This window comes from Panicum hallii, chromosome 8 (genome assembly GCF_002211085.1).
Source record: "Panicum hallii strain FIL2 chromosome 8, PHallii_v3.1, whole genome shotgun sequence".
In the NCBI taxonomy this organism is placed as follows: domain Eukaryota; kingdom Viridiplantae; phylum Streptophyta; class Magnoliopsida; order Poales; family Poaceae; genus Panicum; species Panicum hallii.
In genome coordinates, this window is record NC_038049.1 from 39,749,062 (window position 1) to 39,768,152 (window position 19,091).

Consider the following 19,091-nt stretch of genomic DNA (forward strand, 5'->3'; position numbering starts at 1 on the left):
GGATGTGCAAGTTCACAAACGATATGGTGCGTAAGGAGAGGAAAAGAAGGAAGAAAGATACTCTAAGATTGAAAAAAATTCAAGAAGCTAGCTGCCCAAATGATCCTCCTTCTCCCATTGGCTCTGAAGGACAGCAAAGTGACCCTAAAAATCTAGAGCAACTAAATGCTAGATACCGGTAAGAAGATTATTGGGGACAACTCTACGGTAGTGGATCATTTCCTAGTACCTCCTATATTAATCCTACATATGTTGATCCCTCAGCTGCTCCTATGCCTCCGCCACCTCCATTCATGCCTCAGCATCCTCATTATGATCCAAATGTCACTAGTGCTGAGGATCTTGGATCGTGGATATTTGGACAACATCTTGGTGATCCCAGCCAAGGATCAAGTGGATATGGGGGTAGAAATAAGGATAAAGATGATGACCAGCAGTAGGAGCTTGTAGATGGACTCCCCTCAGCCCCTTGTTGGTGATGGATGACAAAGGGGGAGAAGAAGTGTTGAGATTAAAGCTTCTGTGTCTTTGCCCTCGCAAACCCAGAAGTTCCGGGTTTCCAAATCCGGCAGTTCCGAATTTGGGTGTGATATGCCACATGCCATGTAATAAATCTGTTTTAGCTTGTGTGGACTTGAGAACAATTAGTATTGTGTGCAATTGTGTGGTGAACCCTGTTTCATGCTTTAAATTAAGACTTGATGCATGGTAGTTTGTTGAAATGGTTTGTTTTGATGAAATGCTGTTTTTAGCAAGTTCTGCCTGGCAAACACGGAGGTTTCAGGTTTGCAATCCGGAAGTTCCGGATTTTTGGCCTTCAGCCTAATATATTTGGTAAACCCAGAGGTTACAAGTTTTAATTTCGTGAGTTCTGGAGTTTGGTTGATAGAACTAGTTAACTTCTTTTATCCTACTGTTGTGTGAAATATATGTCATATGCATCACGTATATTTTATTCACACACTTGTCTTGCACCCCATGGATACTGCGATTTAGGTGGAGCTCCATGTTTCCTTGAAAATGTGCAAATTGGCATTTGAGGCCAAAATTGTTGAAATTCATTCACTGCACATATTTAGGGGGAGCTCGTTCTAAATCTAAGAATTCAAAAGCTTCTTTGACATATCTTTTGTAAGCTTTAATCGGTGTTGTCATCAATCACCAAAAAGGGGGAGATTGAAAATGCATCTAGGCCCTAGTAGGTTTTGGTGAATTGATGACACCACGATTAAAAAACTAATCATCTTGTTGAGCATATGTGCAGGAATTGATTGTCATATCAATGGAATATTTATGATGAAAGATATTGAAAGTAAAGATAAAAGGCTCATATGACAAGACGTCTGACTAGGCTATGATTAAAGTGACAATATTGACAAGCAATGAATACTATATGGATTGAGTCACGTGTTTGATGACAACTATTTATTCTCATATCCAAATAAAACTTGTTGACAAAGTCATAGCACTAGAAGGGAATTTCCTGTGAGTAAATGGACAATCTATCAATAGAAGATATAAGTTGCAAAGAATTGTGAAAAATGAATTTCATTGATGATTTAATTATGATACAAAACCTTTATGAAACTCTATGTGATGCAAGGATGAAGAGTTGGAATTCAGGATAGTGTTTCGAGGGACTAAGCTTGGCGAAGGGCAATTGGTTTGTGCCGAGGCACCAACGCTAGGGTGAAGAAACTTTCTTTTGATTCAACTTGAAGAATTTTGACCATGTATGGTGTTCATATTAGCAAGTATCAATCTTTCTAGAATCTTATTGTGAAGATGGTGATGTGATCTAGAAGTGGATTTCATTCAAAGGTAATGGTTCAAGTCACTAGCTCAAGGAAAATATGCTCAAGTTATAGAAACCAAGTTGGATGCACTCCTCAGCTTGAGAATGATCAAGGCATGACATGGTACACTTTTGAGAAACTCAATTGATCTTGAGTATATGTGTGCTGTACTATCAAGAGGGATGCATCATATTATGTTTTGGTTAAGTCTCAGTGCTCGAGTGAGTTGAGAGAGACACAAAAACCTCATATGCACACTGGTTAGAACTAACTTTCCCAACCCGGAAGTTTCCGATTTTATATACGTGGCACTAACGGCTAGTTGGTTTGAAAAACTCGGAAGTTCCAGGTATAGAAATCCGAAAGTTTCAGGTTCTAACTGTTACATAACGGCTAGTTTCTTTGGATCCAACTTTATACCCTTGATCCCCCTCCTTGGTGGGCTGCTATTCCAAACATTTTTCTGCTGCTTGCTAGTCGTCCTAAGAAAGCTTGGTAGTCTTGTTCAGCTCTCTCCAATCTCTCTATGAGATTGTGTGATTCTTGTAACATCTTTGAGTTGGGTTTGATAAAGTGAAAGCTTGAGAGCACTAAAGAGCACACCAAACCTTGAGCACTCGAGCTTGGCCGAAATCATGTGTTTCGCATTTGTTACTCTTGGAGCTTTGGCTCCTAGACGGCTAGGTGTTGCCCGCCGAGCATCCAATTGTGTGGGTTGTTGTGGGAAGTTTGTGCAGGTTGCGCTTCGCCTCCGCAAGGGAAGAAATAAGCTTAGTGAATTGGGGAAGTGGTTGGAAGAAGACCCGACTCGGTGGAAGTGAGGTGGAATAGACTCACATCCTAAAGAATGTCTCAACGGAGAGTAGGATTCACTGTGCTTTAGTAGCAGCTTTAATAGCAAGCAGTGAATCCGAACTTCGGTAAAACAAATATTCGTGTTCCTCACCTTTTTGCTTCTCATTGCACTATTTGTGGTATTTGTGAAATTGGTTGATCTACTTGGTTGGTAGTGTTTCTGTGTGCAGGAAATGTATGGACCTGTTTCAGAAACTTCACTAAGCATACTGTGCATTCGGGGGTTTGAACTTACTCGCTCTAAATTTATTGTGTTCACTTTGCTCTATGTGAACCCGGAAGTTCTGGTTTGTACAATCCGGAAGTTCCAAGTTCATCTACTGCCATGCTCAAATCCGGAAGTTCGGGATTCACTGACCCAAAAGTTCCGGGTTTGGCAGGAAGTGAATTCTAGCCGCTGCTTTGGAGTGAAAATTTGGAGTGAAAATTTGTAGGTGCATCTATTCACTCCTGTTTAGGCGACATCACGATCCTTTCAGATACCATTTCAACAACTCTTTGCGAATAACAGTCCATGTGGCATAAGGTTCACATACCATAATCTATTGCTAATTCATGTGAATAAATATTTGCACCCAACATACTCAGATTATCTATCACCTCTAGGGACAAACTAACATTGTGTTTCATACAAGCTCAACCTGAGCGATTGAATCGCCGGGTGATGATTTCATTCTGTAGGCTCTTGTAGTACTGTTGCTGTGGCCCAGACATGGCACTAATGTCCAAAGCCATAATTCTCTCTTCCTCTAACATTATCTTCAAATCTAGCTCTTTGCTCTTCAAATCTAATTCTTTGCTCCTCGTCTCGAGACTTTTTGCCTCATTTGCAGCCCTCATTTGTTCTAGTGCAACCCTCTCTTGTTCTAGTGCATATGCTGTCTCATTTTTCTTGCGCTCTTTCTCCGCATGTGCCTCTTTCTCCTTTGCAAGCAGATTATCTATCGCCTCTAGGGACAAACTGCCTCCACCTTGTTGTAAATTTTCTCCCTCCTTATTCCTATCCATTGGCTGCATTGATATCTCACATTCTTGAGTTGCAGCCTCATCTATCGCCTCCAGGTACAAACTATCTCCACCTTGCTGTAGATTTTCATTCTCCTTATTCCTACCTATTGGCTGTATAGATACCTCACATTCTTTAGTTGCAGCCTCACCGTCCTCTAGAGCACATGGTGTACACAAACTCGGACTTGAACTGGGAGCTGTCTTCTGTTTTTTCAGAGATGATGTGTGAGGAAATTTCTGAGATGAGATCTGGGACGACCTATCAATCCACTTGTGATGGGTTCTTAAGAGATTCCAACAATGCAGAAATTGAAATGACTTATTGTTCTGGTCTTCAGACTTGAATAGAGCAAGTGCTTGCATAATCTGTAGAGTCAAAATGTCATATTAACCTTCCAGACTCCATATAAAGTGACGACCTAGTGAGGAGAACATACAAACTAACCTCATCTTGAGTTGTCACCCCATTCTGGCTTGTACCCTGAATTCGGGTTAGACATCTCTCGAACTTGCTCACGCTTTCTTGAATCGTAGACCAGCGGTGCATGATGGAATTTTGGTTGCGATCCGATTCGCAGTCCTTGTGGGAGTGGTAGTAGTCAAAAATCCTCTTCCAGTACGCGGTGCGTTCGCTGCCTTGGACCGGATCCACACCGACATTGAGCCACGCCACCACCAGCATCTCGTCCTCCTTGTTACTGAAATTCTTGGTCCTCTTCTGGTTCCGTCTCACAGCGCGAGTAACCACTCCGATCGGCCAGTGTTCCTCCTCAGGCAGGCTAACCACCAGGTCACCGCCACCCCAGTCTACGGAATTGTTTCCCTCAGGTGACAACTGCTCAACATCCTCGTCCATTGTTCCTGTCGGCTGCCTCGGTACCTCACATTCTTGAGCTGCAGCCTCAGCATCCTCGAGCGCACAGCTCGGACTTGAACTGGGAGTCGTCTTCTGCTTCTTGTGGGACGGTTTCTGGGACGACCTGTCTATCCACTTCTGATGGGTTCTCAGGAGATTCCAGCAATGCAGGAACTGAAACGACTTGTTGTTCTGATCTTCGGACTTGTACAGAGCAAGCGCTTGCATAATCTGTGAAGCCAAAACAGATGTCATATAAACATTGCAGACTCCATATCAAATTACCATGTGACAAAGCAAACTAAGAACATTCAGACTCACCTCGTCTTGAGTGCTCACCCCATCCTGGCCCGTGCCCTGGACCCGCGCCAGGCACCTCTCGAACCTGCCCACGCTCTCGTGGATGGTGGACCAGCGGTGCGTGATGGAGTTCTGGTTGCGGTCGGACTGGAACCCCCTGCGGGAGTGGTAGCGGTCGTGGATCCTCCTCCAGTAGGCGGCGCGCTCGCCGCCCTGGGCCGGGTCCGCGCCGACGCCCAGCCACGCCTGCACCAGCGCCTCGTCCTCCGCGGTGCTGAAGTTCTTCGACCGCTTCTGGTTCGGCCGCACCGCGCGCGCGGCCCTCGCCGCCCCCTCCGGCGGATGATGATGCTGCTGCTGCTCGGGCGGGGTGGCCGTCAGTTCGCCGCCGCCGCCGCCACCCCAGTCTGCCGAGCTGCTTCCCAAGTTGTAATCCTCGTCCATCACTCCTACACATTCGACAAACCGATGCGATTAGATTTCTGTCCGAGCTACAAATGCAATCGAAAACAAAAAAAAGGGAAGGAATTTTGGTCTACACAGGAACTCGATCAACCGATTTTTACACTGCCGATCGACCGATCTCTACACAGCTAGTGCACAGGAGGAATTTTGGCTCCGACGTTTTACCTTGGCCTGCTGCTGCGGAGGGAACCGCGGGCGGAGGCCGGTGGGCGCCAGCGGAGGCGATCAGGCAGACTGGCGGAGGCGGCCTGCCGCCTTCGGCCGGCGGCGCCCCTGCTGGCGAGCGCCGGAGGAAGGACCTGCCGGCGGGAGGGCCGCCCGGCGAGCGGGGGCGGTGGCGAGTGGGCGGGGGAGGGGCGATTTGAGGTGGCGCGGGCGCGGGAGTGGGGCAGATTTGGGAGGCGAGGGCGAGGGATTGGGGATCGGGAAGAATGGGAGGGGAGCGCGGCTTGGGGGTTGGGGGGGCTCGGCAAAGATGAGAGAGGACGGCGGCTTGGGCGTTTCCCGTCGAAGAGTGTTCTTCTCTTTGCTTGGAATCCCTAATTTTAGCAATTGGGAGCCGTACTGTGGAAGGTGTTTGGTAGAATGTATAGAAGTTTGACGCGTTTGGAAGGCTTGCCATACTGATACCATCGCATTCCTGTGTATAAAATTTAGCGTTTGTTGCAAACGTACCTCAAATACAAATCTCGTCGCATCAGTTTTGCATAAACGCTCACCTTTTGTTTACCAAATTTTGCCACAACCGAGATTGGTAGTTTTGTTCGCCTTCAAGAAACTATGGGCGCGCCATCCAAAAAAAGGAAGCATCTTTGGTGAAGAATAGGCGAATGATTTGGAAACGGTGAAAATTTGTCAAAAGCGGACTCCAATATCAGCGTCATCTTGTGCGTATTGACGAGTTTGTCATTTTCATACAAACTTGAGTAGAACAGAGCTTAAAACCTCAACATTTGCGATAAAGCATATCAAGGTACCGTGGCAAGTTTAAACTACACTTCTGGATAATTTTTCAATGTTCTCAAGTGTGTGACGATTTTCACAAGAGATGCACCCATCTGACATGCTCGGGTCTCTCCGAATGGGGAAAGCAGCAATATGTTCATGTATATATACGCACAGTAAAGTCAAAACATGCATGATCTTTGTACACCAAAAGCATCCGTTTAGCCGCGCAGGCAGCACAAACAGAAAAAACAAACAGGAAACCGTACTACAGTAACTGTGTAACAGCATCAAACTTTGCTGTTCCAATCATATTTATAGCGACCCAAATACTATGAAGATGACATATCCGTTATTTATACCGGTAAACATCTGCCCTCAAGAAGAAATTTTTACAAAGATGAAACAGAAGATCAAATCGACGTTCCTAGGCCCCGCACCACCCTTTTATCGAGCCACCCAACACAACAAATCAACATTCCGATTTCCCAGCAGTCGTTTATGCAATGGTTGAGAAGATGACAGCTTCGTGATACCGCACCTTGTAGCTCTGCCACGTGACTGACACAACATGGAAACAACAAAGAATCATGGCATCCGTTAGTTTGATCCAACCTAGTTTATAAGAAAAGATCGATGTGGTACCTTTCAAGATGAAGAATGGGCATGTGCAGGCTCTTTCTGAAACTCTTACATGTCCTAATTTGAACCAGACGTCGTAACACAGGGGGCGGTAGTGTTGCTTGCACTTGTCGAAGTAGTAGTACTCGTAGCAGAGTTGCTCTCTGCAGCCCTTTCATTACTCGACTCTGTAGGAAGAGGAACTTCAGATGTGGATGCTGTTGGGCTATCGCCTGTTCTGCTACTTCCTCTAGTTTCCAGACGCTCCATCATCCTTGACACAGAGGCAATTCCAGCATTAACTTCTCTTCTCACTTCAGAACCAAGATCTGCCACGGATGAGTTGCGCGAAAAGAGTCTCTCCTTCCACCCTCGAGTACTCTTCGTAATAGATTCTTTGTACCTGGATTATACAAAAGTATAAACATCTTTAAACCCATTATGCTCGAAGGCTCAAGGTAAAAATATATAAAAAGTTCAAAGTCTCCATACTTCATCGAGACAGCATTCAAGCGAGACTTCAGGGAGTCTGAGAAAGACTGAACATCCGACGGGCCAGCCCTGTCTGGAGTTGACTGCCCAGTGGAGTGTCTCCTGCTACATCAAAATCATCATTTAGTTAGATCACTGCAAAAACTAACATGAGAATGCAGTATTTGAATATAGACAGAGTACCTGTTAAAAAACCTAGGACTCGATACAGGAGTGCTATTTCCAGAAGAAACGACAGCATCCTGTTCAGCATCATAGGTAAGCATCCCAGGGCTTTGGTTACCCGTGTCTCCAATGCGGATAGCTCGTGGAGATGACTCACTAGCTCTAGGGGTAACAGGATTTGAATCATTGTCCCCCTCCACTTGAGCAGACGAGGAAGAAATTGCGCCAGCAGAAGGTGAATTTGGATGCGCGGAGAAAACTAGGAACTGTGGGCGACCATGAGAGCCAGACCGGCCCCGGTGCCCTTCCCTTCTTCCAAGATGGTGTGCCCTTCCCATTGCAGCGGCAGCAGCTAGATGCTGTAGTATACGCTCTTCAAGCTCAGCATCATTACCAACAACAGGTAACTGCACAGGTATATCTCACTAATCAGGAAAAACTCAAAAATAACACTTAACCGGTAAGGCTAGAAAAAACATATCATTAAGTAGTTTCATAAGACATACATGCTGCAGCTCGAAATCCCCAAGAGCAGGATGATGGAATATAGTTGTGTTTCGAGTTTGATTGGTTCTGATGTTCCTCTCCCGCTCTACTGCCTCAAGCAGCTCCTGGCTGAGACATCAGTCATGTTAAAATTAGCCAATAACTAACTAGCCTGAGAGGATCAAAATGGCAAACATCATATTTGCATAGCCAAGAATTAACTTGCCTGGTAGGATCCTTCATACTAATAGCCTGCCAGCACATTGGGCACTGTGAACTTCTCTGACACCTATAAAAGAATCCCAATCATTAGAGAAAAATATTTTGAAATTTTGAACAGGGTACAAATGGGAAAAAAAATGTTCAGCTGGTAAGCATCCTGCCTGCATGGCTAAATTCCAGTGTCCATGAACATGTAAAAATGTTTTTACATGAAGGAAAAGCCTGAATCCTAATTTATACCAATACCATATGACTCTAGCAGCATTGACAGAACCAGATAGAAAAAAAGGGATGACAAACCAACCACATCTGATAAATTTTGATTACAACATCCATAAATCCGGTGTGAAGTGTTCGTTGAGCATACAATGTTATCACTAATTTTCCTTAGTTGCAAGATAGTACAGTTGATAATAGACCAGTTTCCCAAGTTTAGGAAGCTGTCTACTAGGAAGATGACAAACACTGAATTTAGGGAACAAAATTTTCACATGCAGATCCGACCATACTAAACAACTTGTCCAATGGTTCCAGTAACAATCATCTGTTACAATCTGAATAAAGGTAATAGATATAGTCAACCGAACCAGTAAACCATAGCATACAGTTGGAAAGGCACATCCCAAAGACATGAAGATTTCAAATGTTCCAAAATGTTGCCCTTACTGATAATCACTTAACTCATGAGCCCAGAGGAACTATAGATGAAACTAGTTATGGTTCATGTGCATAGCAGAAATATATATACAAATTTGTAATACGTAGAATGTAAATATTAGAGCTAAGCTAGTACATACCATTCCAGAATGCATTGGAGATGGAACTCATGTTTGCAGCTGGTCAACTAAAAAAAAAGCAAGAATAAGAAATGGCTGCACAATCATCGATATGCAAATTGGTGCAACTAACAAAATGGCAACTTACTGCAGAAGGGTCACTCTCACAGAAAGCCTCAAGGCAAATGCTACATGCATCATCGCAAGCATCCTGAATGCCACCCTCTACAAAGGCTGCAGCTGATGTCAAACTCTCCATCTTAGCTTTGTCATCCGTTCCAGATGCCATTCCAAACAGTCCTGAAATCAAATATAAAAAAAGGGAGTTCAGAGTCAGCAACTTAATGGTTCATAGCTTAGAAATGAGTTGCTGAGTTGAGATGAAAGACAAATATGTTCAGCTGTTCATCATGCCTTACAAAACCAATAATATCATGATTCCTAACAGGATTCAGTAGAATTTGAGATATTCAAGATATATCTTATTACATCTGTGAAACAGCATCCACTGACAAGACAATAATCACAACATGAAAAATGAAACAAATAAGGAGACATACTTTGCCAGACAAAAACTTCTTGTCTTTCATTTTTCGTTTCAATCCAACAGTTTCCGCATCGTTACAAGAAAAGCATCAACACAGTCTTGACATATTTGTGCGAGTAATGCTCTAAAAAGCCTTGCACTGCGTTTGGATGTAGGCATTGAAGCTTAGAATTTGGAATTGGTATTGGATGCATCCAATATCCGTTGTTTGGACGAACTAGGAATTGGCATTGGAAACTTCCTCCAATGCCAATTGGGCGGAATCGTCCTCTCCCTCATCGCTTCGTCTCTGTTGGCACCGTCCCGCCCCTCCGCCGTCCTTGCACCAACTTGGCCCCCGTCCCTCCACTGGCGTGCCCGCGGCGCTTCGCCGGCCGCACGGCGCATCCTTGTCCTCCCCGCGTCCCACCCCTCCACCGGTGTGCCGCGCGGCGCATCCCTGCGCCGGCCCGCCCCTCTCCCGGCGCCGCGTTCCTGCACCCCTACGCCCCTCTCGATTCCGTCTCCACCCAGCAGCGATGCCCGTAAGGCGGCGGTAGCCGCAGCGAGAGGAGATGGGTGCGGTGGAGAGGTACAGAGGGAGATGGGGATCGCGACTGCGCTGTCGGGGGCCTGGGACTATCCCACGGCCTGCGGCAAGCTGGTCACGCTCCAGCGACTCGGCTACGCAGAGGTTCCCAAGACAGCCCAGGCTCTCGTTGCCTCCGGCGTACTGCTCGCGTTTCGCCTCCTTCCCGAGTAAGCCACTCCCCTCCAATCATGCATCGCCAGTGTGCGCATTGCCAAAGTTTGTCAGATTACTGCCCGCTGGTGATGGTTTGCTGCTTGGAACATTTGGCTACCAGCCTCGTAGATATGTGTTGACAATGATCAATCTGCCCAATTGTGTTCCTTTTTATGCTAGCTTGCCATACAGTTCTAGATGGGTCAATTCCCAATTTTTCAGTATGCACATCCAAACACGAATTGGTATTTGCCCCTAGTTAAATTCCACCTAGCAATTGCACCTGCATCCAAACAACCGCTTTGGTATGGAGCCCATTTCAATGCGTAGGCTGATTTGGTAATGAACCCAATTCAATGCCAAGCCCTCCAATATCGACATCCAAACGGAGCCTTAGGACCCTCACACATTTTTCAGTGGACCAGTCTAATAGCATACAGAAGGACAAAGCTAGTAGTACCCAGAAGCATTTAATTCGGGCAAGACATGAAAGATAAAAGCCCACCAAGAGAAATGTGTCAGCATAAGGGCCCCTGGAAACTAGCAGCTGCGTGCAAAAGGTAACTTGAGCAATCAAAATTTTTGGTGAAACGCAAAAGATAATTCTATGTCACTAGTACTACGATCACATCTTTGGACCTTCCCCAAAATGGAACAGAAGAATCTAAAGTCCGAGAGGTGCAGGCAATAAAACAATACCAAACACTATCAACAGGCTTACTGGTGAATTTTGTTGAATCCAGACTCCACTGCAAAACATGCTGAAAACACAAAATGAAAACACTCCAATTCACATGTATCACTTAAGGTGACACTAAAACAGTGTACTCGAATAGGTAACACTACCCAGTTTCACCCACTTATACCCATATGAAGGCCAACTTTTGGATGAGCAGTGGCTCAGTGTGCTAGAATTGTCCCAGCTAAGCAGTCCCCATTTCCCCCATCACGACCAATATTAAACCACGACCCGATGCCATAACATGGTCCGCTTCTCCAGTAAAGCATCCGACAACCAGCTCAATTCCACAGAGGACGTCCCACCCCCAGGCAAATCACGATCCAAACCACGCCCACATGGCCAAACCAATCATTCACCCCCAAAAGACAACGACCTAGTAGGAAGCAGAACAAAGACACACAAAGAAAAGCTACCGCATGGAGCGAATTCCCCGATATCGCTCCAAATTCCCACACTCAGAACCCCAATTCCCACCGAATGGAAGCTACCCCATCGCGACGAGCGCCCCCCGAATCGGCTACGAGGAGCAGGCACCATCAGCCACATCGTCCCGAAATTCCCCGGAACCAAACCCCGACCCGCGGCCCCCCCAAATCGAACAGCAGCCCCATCGCCGCGGCCCCAACTCCCCGTCCCCGTCCCCGTCCCCCAGAACAGAGGTGCCTGCACACCACACCGCGGCATCGGAGAGATGGAGGAGGAGGCGAGCGGGGGATCTAGCCTTACCAGGCACCGCCGGGACGCCGGAGACTCCGCGCCCCCCGATCCGGCTGGGATTCGATGCGTGAGGCGTGGGGGAGCACGAAACCCTAGCCCTCTCTCTCTCTCTCTCTCCTCTCGCTGGGGTGAGAGGTCTGGACGGGGAGGCGAGACGATGGGGAAAGGGAGCACGAAAAGGGGTGGGGTGAGACGAGCGAGACGCGTGCCTCGTCTCCACTCGGCCCCCACCGCCCGCCTGCCCCTCCCGGTGGGCCCCACCGGCCCCACCTCCACCTCCTGTCCACCACCACCCCGCCACCTCACTCCCCCGCCCCACCGCCCCCCTCACCGACCCGTGGGCCGCAGTCTCTATCGGGCCCACGCGTCGGCAGGCCGGGGGGCGACGAGGCCGTGCTCGACGAGTGCTGGTGCGGGAGGGCAGCTGGCTGCTGCTAGCCCGCTAGGACACGGCGGTGCGACGGGGCGGGGTCGGCCTCCGAGTACGTTCCGACCGCCCCGCCCGCCCGCACCCCACGTACCCGCGCGGCCGTGCTGGGCGCCGCGCTTCTGCGGGGCGGCGGGTGGGGTGGGCTGGCAGGGGGGGTGGGGTTGGTTTCGGGATGTGGGGTGGGAGCTGCTGTGGGGCCGGCGCGTCAGCGGGTGCGGGGTGCGGCGAGCGCGCGTGGGGCGCGGGGGCCGAGGGGGGAGGGTATTTCGGGTAACGGCACGTCGGCGTCGCGACCGGCCAGGGTCGTCGGGGATAATGTAAAGAAGATGTTGCCCACGTGAGGGGATGACATGTGGGGCCCTTTGGGATGGACTTTTCCGCCCCTGAGGCGGTGGGTTTGTTTCCGTTTGGACAAGGGGCAGTTCAGGCATTTGGTTCGTAAGATGTGGAGTTGAAGCTCGATCCTAATAAAGCAAGCAGTCCAAGCTTTTAAGAAAATATAGCGGTTCTGAGGAAACATGTGATCCAAAAATCTTCAATTGTGGATAGAATCTGAAGGGGATTGATGGATAAAGATCCCATTTAGATCCTTCTAGCTAATTTGTTAGCTGATTATTGAAATTAGGTAAGTTGAATCAGCAAATTGGATAATTATTATTTAGATAGTTATAAGGGCTTTACTATTCCCTCCATTTTTAAAAAAGAGTCACCCTAGAAATTCTAGGATAAATTAGTAAGAAGGTAAAATGATCATATTTACCCATATTTATCATTCATATTTAGTACTAATTGATTGTTGCATGCACTTACACTTTCTAAAGAGGGCAAGGTGATTTATTTTTAGACAAATTTTAAATCTAAAATAACTTATTTTTGTTAAGATGGAAGGAGTATGCTAGTTCTGTTTGAATTCCATTCTGTTAGCTGACTACCAATTACTTGGTGGATCTAAACAGATCCAAAGCTCTGTTTTATTTGTGATGGCCATGTGTGTGGGAGCTAGTCTTTGTCACTGTCCATCCGATCTACCAAATTGGTCGACCGTGATGGATAAACGCTATGTTTGCATTCGAGTCAAAATTTTGTACTAGAAAATACGATCAAGTCCTTGTTTGAATTCGACCAAAGGAAAAACTTTCCTAGATTTGAACTTTGATGAAGTGGCGCGGCCACTACGGTAATCCGTTGGGATTAGCTGGCCCGGCCCTCCCGTCTCCACTCTCCAGTGGATTGCCACCATGGCCCACCACCGGCCGCGGCCGGCCGCGGCCCTCATCCCCCCGCCCGCCACTGGCTCAGCTCTCAACTCGCCTCGGCGCCTCCCCCCCCCCCCGGCCTTCGTCTCCTCCCGCCCCGGAATCCACCGGCCTCCCTCCCCACCAGATTCCCCACCACCACCGTACGTCCGCACCCGCCGCCTAGCCGCCTCCCCCTTCCTTCCTTTAAACGCCCGCGCGCACGGCGGCACTCCGCTCCCCCGCTCAACGCAAACGCAGCAGCCGCCCCTTCTCCGGCGTCGCCATGCCGCCGCTCGCCGCGCGCGTCCACGCCTCGCCTCTCCTCGCCCCCGTCATCCCCACCGCCCGGCCGGCCGCGCGCCTCCGGGCCTCGAGCGGGCCCCGCGGCGGCGGCAGCGTGAGGAGGGGCGCGCTGGCCTCGGAGAAGCCGGCGGCGGTGGCGGTCGCGGAGAAAGCGGGCGAGGACAGGGGAGGGGAACAGAGTCCGTACGACGCGATCGTGGTCGGGTCGGGGATCGGCGGGCTGGTGGCGGCGACGCAGCTGGCGGCGAAGGGCGCGCGGGTGCTGGTCCTCGAGAAGTACCTCATCCCGGGGGGAAGCTCCGGGTACTACCGCCGCGACGGGTTCACCTTCGACGTCGGCTCCTCCGTCATGTTCGGCTTCTCCGACAAGGTGCGTGAGCCTGGTGCTCTCGGGGGAATCTGGTGGCGCAGTGAAGCGTGTTTCTAGAATTCGTATTCAGGGAACCGAGGTGTTCAGTGTTCCGATGCTCTCGAGAAAAGGTGAATTGGTGGGAAATTGCGATTGCTTTTGGCAGCTCGACAGCAAACTGTGATGGGGTAGTTTGCAGTCGCTCTGCTCCGGGGCTGTTCCGTGCCATCAGATAAACCTGATGAAGCTTAAGGTCGCTCTAATGGGAATGTTACAGCGGTAGGTGGCACGAGCAGCCTGCTGACAATGGCTGCGCTGCTCAAATGTGCATGCCTAGGTGTTGTGGAGCGTGCACTGCATGATGCGCGCTAGTGTGCGGTGTCAGGTCAGGGGATTTAAATGTGTGTGTGTTTATCTGATGACCAATTCAGCGAATTGCCACATGCCCGTGGCTAATGGGGGCAGATATGCACGTTGTGTTAACTCTCAGATGTTCCTTGTTAAGCAGTAGTGTTAGTGTTTGTTTTATCATATTCGGTATAACCTATCATTGCAACTTTTTAATGGAGAGCATGACATATGTTGCCGTCCAGGGTAACTTGAACTTGATCACACAAGCGCTGAAAGCAGTTGGGCGTAAGATGGAAGTCCTGCCTGACCCTTCTACCGTCCATTTCCACCTACCTCGGGATCTCTCTGTCCTTGTGCATAGGAAGTATGAAGACTTCATCAATGAACTGATCAGCAAATTCCCGCATGAGAAGGAAGGGATCCTTAAGTTCTACGGCATATGTTGGAAGGTAGCACCTTCAGCTTTGTATTTGTATCTTATACTGTTGTGTTACACTTGTAGTCTGCAATGTTGCTATTATATCACAATCACATTTCAACAGATCTTCAATTCATTAAATTCATTGGAGCTGAAGTCCCTGGAGGAGCCACTTTATCTTTTTGGGCAATTTTTCCGGAAGCCTCTAGAATGCTTAACTCTAGGTATCTAAACTGCAGACCTGTACTCACATTTGAAATGTAGTCTTTACACTCTACAGGATAATTATATAAAGAATTAGCTAAATTTATTTGAAGCAAATATAATCCAAAAAAGTGAAAGAATCATTTGCTGTGTGTTAGAAAAAAATTGAATAGTCATATTCACAAAGTCACGGTTCTATCTCTTTTCAGCTTATTATTTGCCGCAGAATGCTGGGGATATCGCTCGCAACTTCATAAAAGATCAGGCGCTACTCTCCTTCATAGATGCCGAGGTGTGAGATATTTGTGAGTTGATTCACTTTTCAAGCTTTCCTCTTTGGCCATGTGATCTTCAGTCAATTCTAGTTTAGTTGAAGACTCATGATAATTAATTTTTTCTGTAGTGTTTCATTGTGAGCACAGTCAATGCCTTGCAAACACCCATGATAAATGCAAGCATGGTAAGTTCAATTTAATCTTTCAGATCTGCATCTCAAATTTGTTCGAACTTCTGTTATCTCAGTGTCAATATAACAGGTATTGTGCGATAGGCACTTTGGGGGGATTAATTATCCAGTTGGTGGCGTTGGTGGTATTGCGACATCCCTGGCAGATGGCCTTGTTGAAAAGGGCAGCGAAATCCGTTACAAGGCGAATGTAACCAATGTCATTCTTGAAAATGGGAAAGCTGTGAGTTATCTTTACCGACTTGAAGAGGTGTACTTATGTTGGGTTTCGTATCTTAGCTGATCACTTCTCTACTACAGGTTGGTGTGAGGTTATCAAATGGGAAGGAGTTCTTTGCTAAAACGGTGATATCAAATGCCACAAGATGGGACACTTTTGGTAATTCTGCACATATAACTTCTGTTGGAATTTCCAAGCAGGGGAAACTAGCTCTTCCAGTTTCACTTATTGCAGTTTAATTTCCTCTTCTTGAATGTACAGGAAAGCTCTTGAAAGACAAAGAGCTTCCAGAAGAGGAGAAAAACTTCCAAAAGAATTATGTTAAGGCGCCATCATTCCTTTCAATTCATATGGGTGTCAAAGCCTCAGTCTTGCCCGCTGGCACTGACTGCCACCATTTTGTACTTGAGGTATGCATTATGTTCTCCTATGCTGTTCATGCTATCTCATTAGAATTTGGGACATTAGTGGCATTTTTTTTGTATCAGCAGTGTGAGTCTGTATTCATTGGGTGTGTAACTGGCAGGATGATTGGAATAATTTGGAGAAGCCTTATGGAAGCATATTTCTAAGTATCCCTACAGTTCTTGATCCATCATTAGCTCCTGAAGGACATCATATACTTCATATATTTACTACCGCAGGCATAGAAGACTGGGAGGTAAGGACAGTGTTCTAGCTGAAATGCAAATTTCATCAATATTGAGAAACCATGTATTTTAGTGTTGTTTGTTTTCATTCCTGGCAGGGTCTTTCGAGGAACGAATATGAAGGGAAAAAAGAGGTAGTGGCCAATGAGATTATCAGAAGGCTTGAAAAGAAGTTGTTTCCTGGTCTCCAAGATTCAATAGTCCTCAAAGAGGTATCTTCTTGCCTCCCATGTTGCAATTCTATTGACATATCTTCCACTTTTGATTTTGATAAATTCTAGTAAAAACTTTGAACTGTTTTCTAGCAATTTAAGTATCTAATGGTGAACGGAAGATTACCATATGCCTGAATATGTATATAATTATGGATCACAACAGTCCATCTAGTATGATTATCATTTTTTTTAGTCTTTGCTCCAACAATAGTCAAAATTTTCTAGTATGTGGAGATGTTTTTACTTTCTTGGTTGGCACGAAATCCGAAAATCATACTCGCTATGATGACACCTCTTTGACTCTCTTGGATAAACTCTTTCAAAATTCTAATGACCCCATATTTAGTAATTATAGCATGGTCTCCAGACCTTCCATTAGAGTGCAGCTTTTTTATGGCAATTGGGTTCTGAGTTAAAAAATGTTGACCTCCATGCATCCCAAGTCTGGCAATACATAATATAGCAGAAACTTTTGTTGACTAGTCTTGCTTACTTTTGATACTATGCACTAAAACTAAATGGAATTGTTTTGATCGTTACTACTGGCAACTCTACTAATGCAAAACGTATTCGTTTTCCCCACCAGGTAGGCTCACCAAAAACTCACCGAAGATTTCTTGCTCGAAATGATGGTACATATGGACCGATGCCACGGGGTAAACCGAAGGGCTTACTGGCAATGCCTTTCAACACTACTGTAAGCATAAGAAATCGTCTTCCTCTGGGTGAGTCGGTGTGCTGGATTTGTTGAACTGAAATTGGATTTCTCAATTTACAGTCAATAGATGGCCTTTATTGTGTTGGCGATAGCTGTTTTCCCGGGCAAGGTGTCATTGCCGTAGCATTCTCAGGGATCATGTGTGCTCACCGAGTTGCTGCAGATATTGGTAAGTTCAGTCTCTACCGTGTCTGTCCTTGAGCAGAGATAGTTTAATGTTTCAGTAAAACAGGATTTGTCACATGTTTGATGCTACGTCCTAGAGAGTAGAGCACTTGATGAACAATGGATTGAGAACGGCTTGTAACTCATAATTTCTTTTTTACTGCTTTGCCGTTCTTCCAGGACTAGAGCAGAAATCCCCCGTTCTAGATGCTGGTCTTCTTGGGCTCCTCAGATGGTTGAGAACACTTGCATAGAAGGGTTTCAGACAAAGATCCAAAAATGGATTTTATCTTCTTTCAGAGGGCTGTCTTTCTCATAAACGTAAGGATTCTGCACAATCTGCCATGACAATCTGGAGCTGCAGTTATCTATGCCGTCTGTCTTACATGGACTTCAAGGAATCATCTCAGCGGTGATCTCCTGAAACACCCAAAGAAAAATGGAAATATAAATAGGTGTACAGATTTCAGTCTAGATCAGGGGCGTTAGGGCCACGGCATATTGGCATGCATGTCAGCCTGTAACTTTTTCACACTGGAGTGATCAGATGTCGACATGTATGTTTGGAGCAATGCAAATCATATGTTTGTATCGTCCTCGACTTTCATGCTTGTAGCTGATGGCCTGATGTACACCCTAGAAAGAAATAAAAGGTTGCGCAGACAACACGGGACGCAGGGATCTCCAGAACCTGGCAAACTGTACGTATGCCTGTCACCCTGTCAGACGTTCTCGTCTCCGGTGATGGTGGTCGCCGCCGGTGTGGCTGATGTCGTGCAGTGAGAGCCACCATTATTGTAGTCTCTTTTCTCGTCATCGGTGGTGGTTGTAGTGCGACCAGCTCCATCATGCAGCTCTGCCGCCTTCTCATCCCCGTCGCCGATGGTGGTCGTCGTCGCTTGTGAAGCCGGCGCCGTGCGATCACTGCCGCCGCCGCCACCACCACCACCACTGTCGTCCCCTTGCTCCGTCAGCTCCGTCCTCTGCATCTTCTGTGCGAGGGTCTCCATCACCATGTACGAGAGGAGCCAGACGTAGGAGAGGTACTCGCCGCCCTTGCCGAGGCTCTTGGCGTGCAGGTACCCCCGGCACCGGCCGGCGGAGAAGCAGAGCATCTCCACCCACACGCCCTGGATCACCTCCCACATCTTGTCGTCGCCGTCCTTCCTGGCTGAACTCATGATCTCGCTCATGTTCTCCTTGCTTAGACTCACGGCATTGCCCGCCTTCTTCATCTCCTCCTCCTCCTCCATGACTTTCTTCTTGATCTCCTCCATCTTGTCCTTGGAAAACTCCATGAGGTCGTAGGCGAGCTCCCAAGCTTTGCGAACAAGGTCGTGGACGACGCCTCCACCCTGCAGGCCGCCCTTAAGCTCGTGGATTATCTTCGCGGCGAGCTCCTCCGCCTTCTTCTTGCCCGGTGCCGTGTGATCCCGTGCAGGCTCCCTCTCGTCCGCATCCAGCATCGGTACGTAGTATGCCCTTGAGCTCCTCGTACGCGTCCCTGAACAGGCTGGGCCTGGCCCCGGTCATCAGCATCTCGGGGTTGACGAACAGCAGGTACGCCATGTAGTTGGACACCACCCTGCTGCGACAAGCGGCCTCGCGGCCTCGCGGGTATCGGCGCAGGTGCCGTGCCGTCACCGC

General features: G+C 47.5%; 3 protein-coding genes across 5 annotated transcripts; 1 reads left to right on the plus strand and 2 right to left on the minus strand.

Moving 5' to 3' along the window:
• Window positions 1–3,131: 3,131 nt before the first annotated feature.
• On the minus strand, window positions 3,132–5,964 carry LOC112902364. Its single transcript, XM_025971411.1, has 4 exons — window positions 5,446–5,964; window positions 4,837–5,264; window positions 4,105–4,746; window positions 3,132–4,025 (listed from the first exon to the last, which is right to left on the minus strand). The coding sequence occupies exons 1-4, from the start codon at window positions 5,900–5,902 to the stop codon at window positions 3,288–3,290; spliced, it is 2,265 nt and encodes a 754-aa protein (XP_025827196.1). The 5' UTR covers window positions 5,903–5,964; the 3' UTR covers window positions 3,132–3,287.
• Window positions 5,965–6,379: 415 nt separating this feature from the next.
• LOC112902366 (E3 ubiquitin-protein ligase RHF2A) lies at window positions 6,380–11,890 on the minus strand. 3 transcript variants are annotated; one of them, XR_003230561.1, is made up of 9 exons: window positions 11,727–11,890; window positions 9,136–9,287; window positions 9,009–9,055; window positions 8,216–8,278; window positions 8,010–8,118; window positions 7,522–7,910; window positions 7,339–7,443; window positions 6,871–7,249; window positions 6,380–6,786 (listed from the first exon to the last, which is right to left on the minus strand). XR_003230561.1 is itself a non-coding variant. In XM_025971412.1 (9 exons), exons 2-8 carry the CDS (start codon window positions 9,274–9,276, stop codon window positions 6,925–6,927), a joined length of 1,179 nt encoding a protein of 392 aa, XP_025827197.1. In that variant the 5' UTR covers window positions 9,277–9,287; window positions 11,727–11,858; the 3' UTR covers window positions 6,380–6,786; window positions 6,920–6,924. The 3 variants fall into 3 exon arrangements, 1 of the variants encoding a protein (XP_025827197.1); XR_003230562.1 differs by having other exon boundaries at window positions 7,339–7,440; window positions 11,727–11,885; XM_025971412.1 differs by having other exon boundaries at window positions 6,920–7,249; window positions 11,727–11,858.
• Window positions 11,891–13,474: 1,584 nt separating this feature from the next.
• On the plus strand, window positions 13,475–18,059 carry LOC112903068 (prolycopene isomerase, chloroplastic). The gene is made up of 13 exons (XM_025972276.1): window positions 13,475–14,058; window positions 14,631–14,837; window positions 14,931–15,030; window positions 15,220–15,302; window positions 15,414–15,470; window positions 15,547–15,699; window positions 15,777–15,855; window positions 15,958–16,106; window positions 16,223–16,357; window positions 16,445–16,558; window positions 17,148–17,258; window positions 17,340–17,448; window positions 17,625–18,059. The coding sequence occupies exons 1-13, from the start codon at window positions 13,669–13,671 to the stop codon at window positions 17,696–17,698; spliced, it is 1,761 nt and encodes a 586-aa protein (XP_025828061.1). The 5' UTR covers window positions 13,475–13,668; the 3' UTR covers window positions 17,699–18,059.
• Window positions 18,060–19,091: the final 1,032 nt, after the last annotated feature.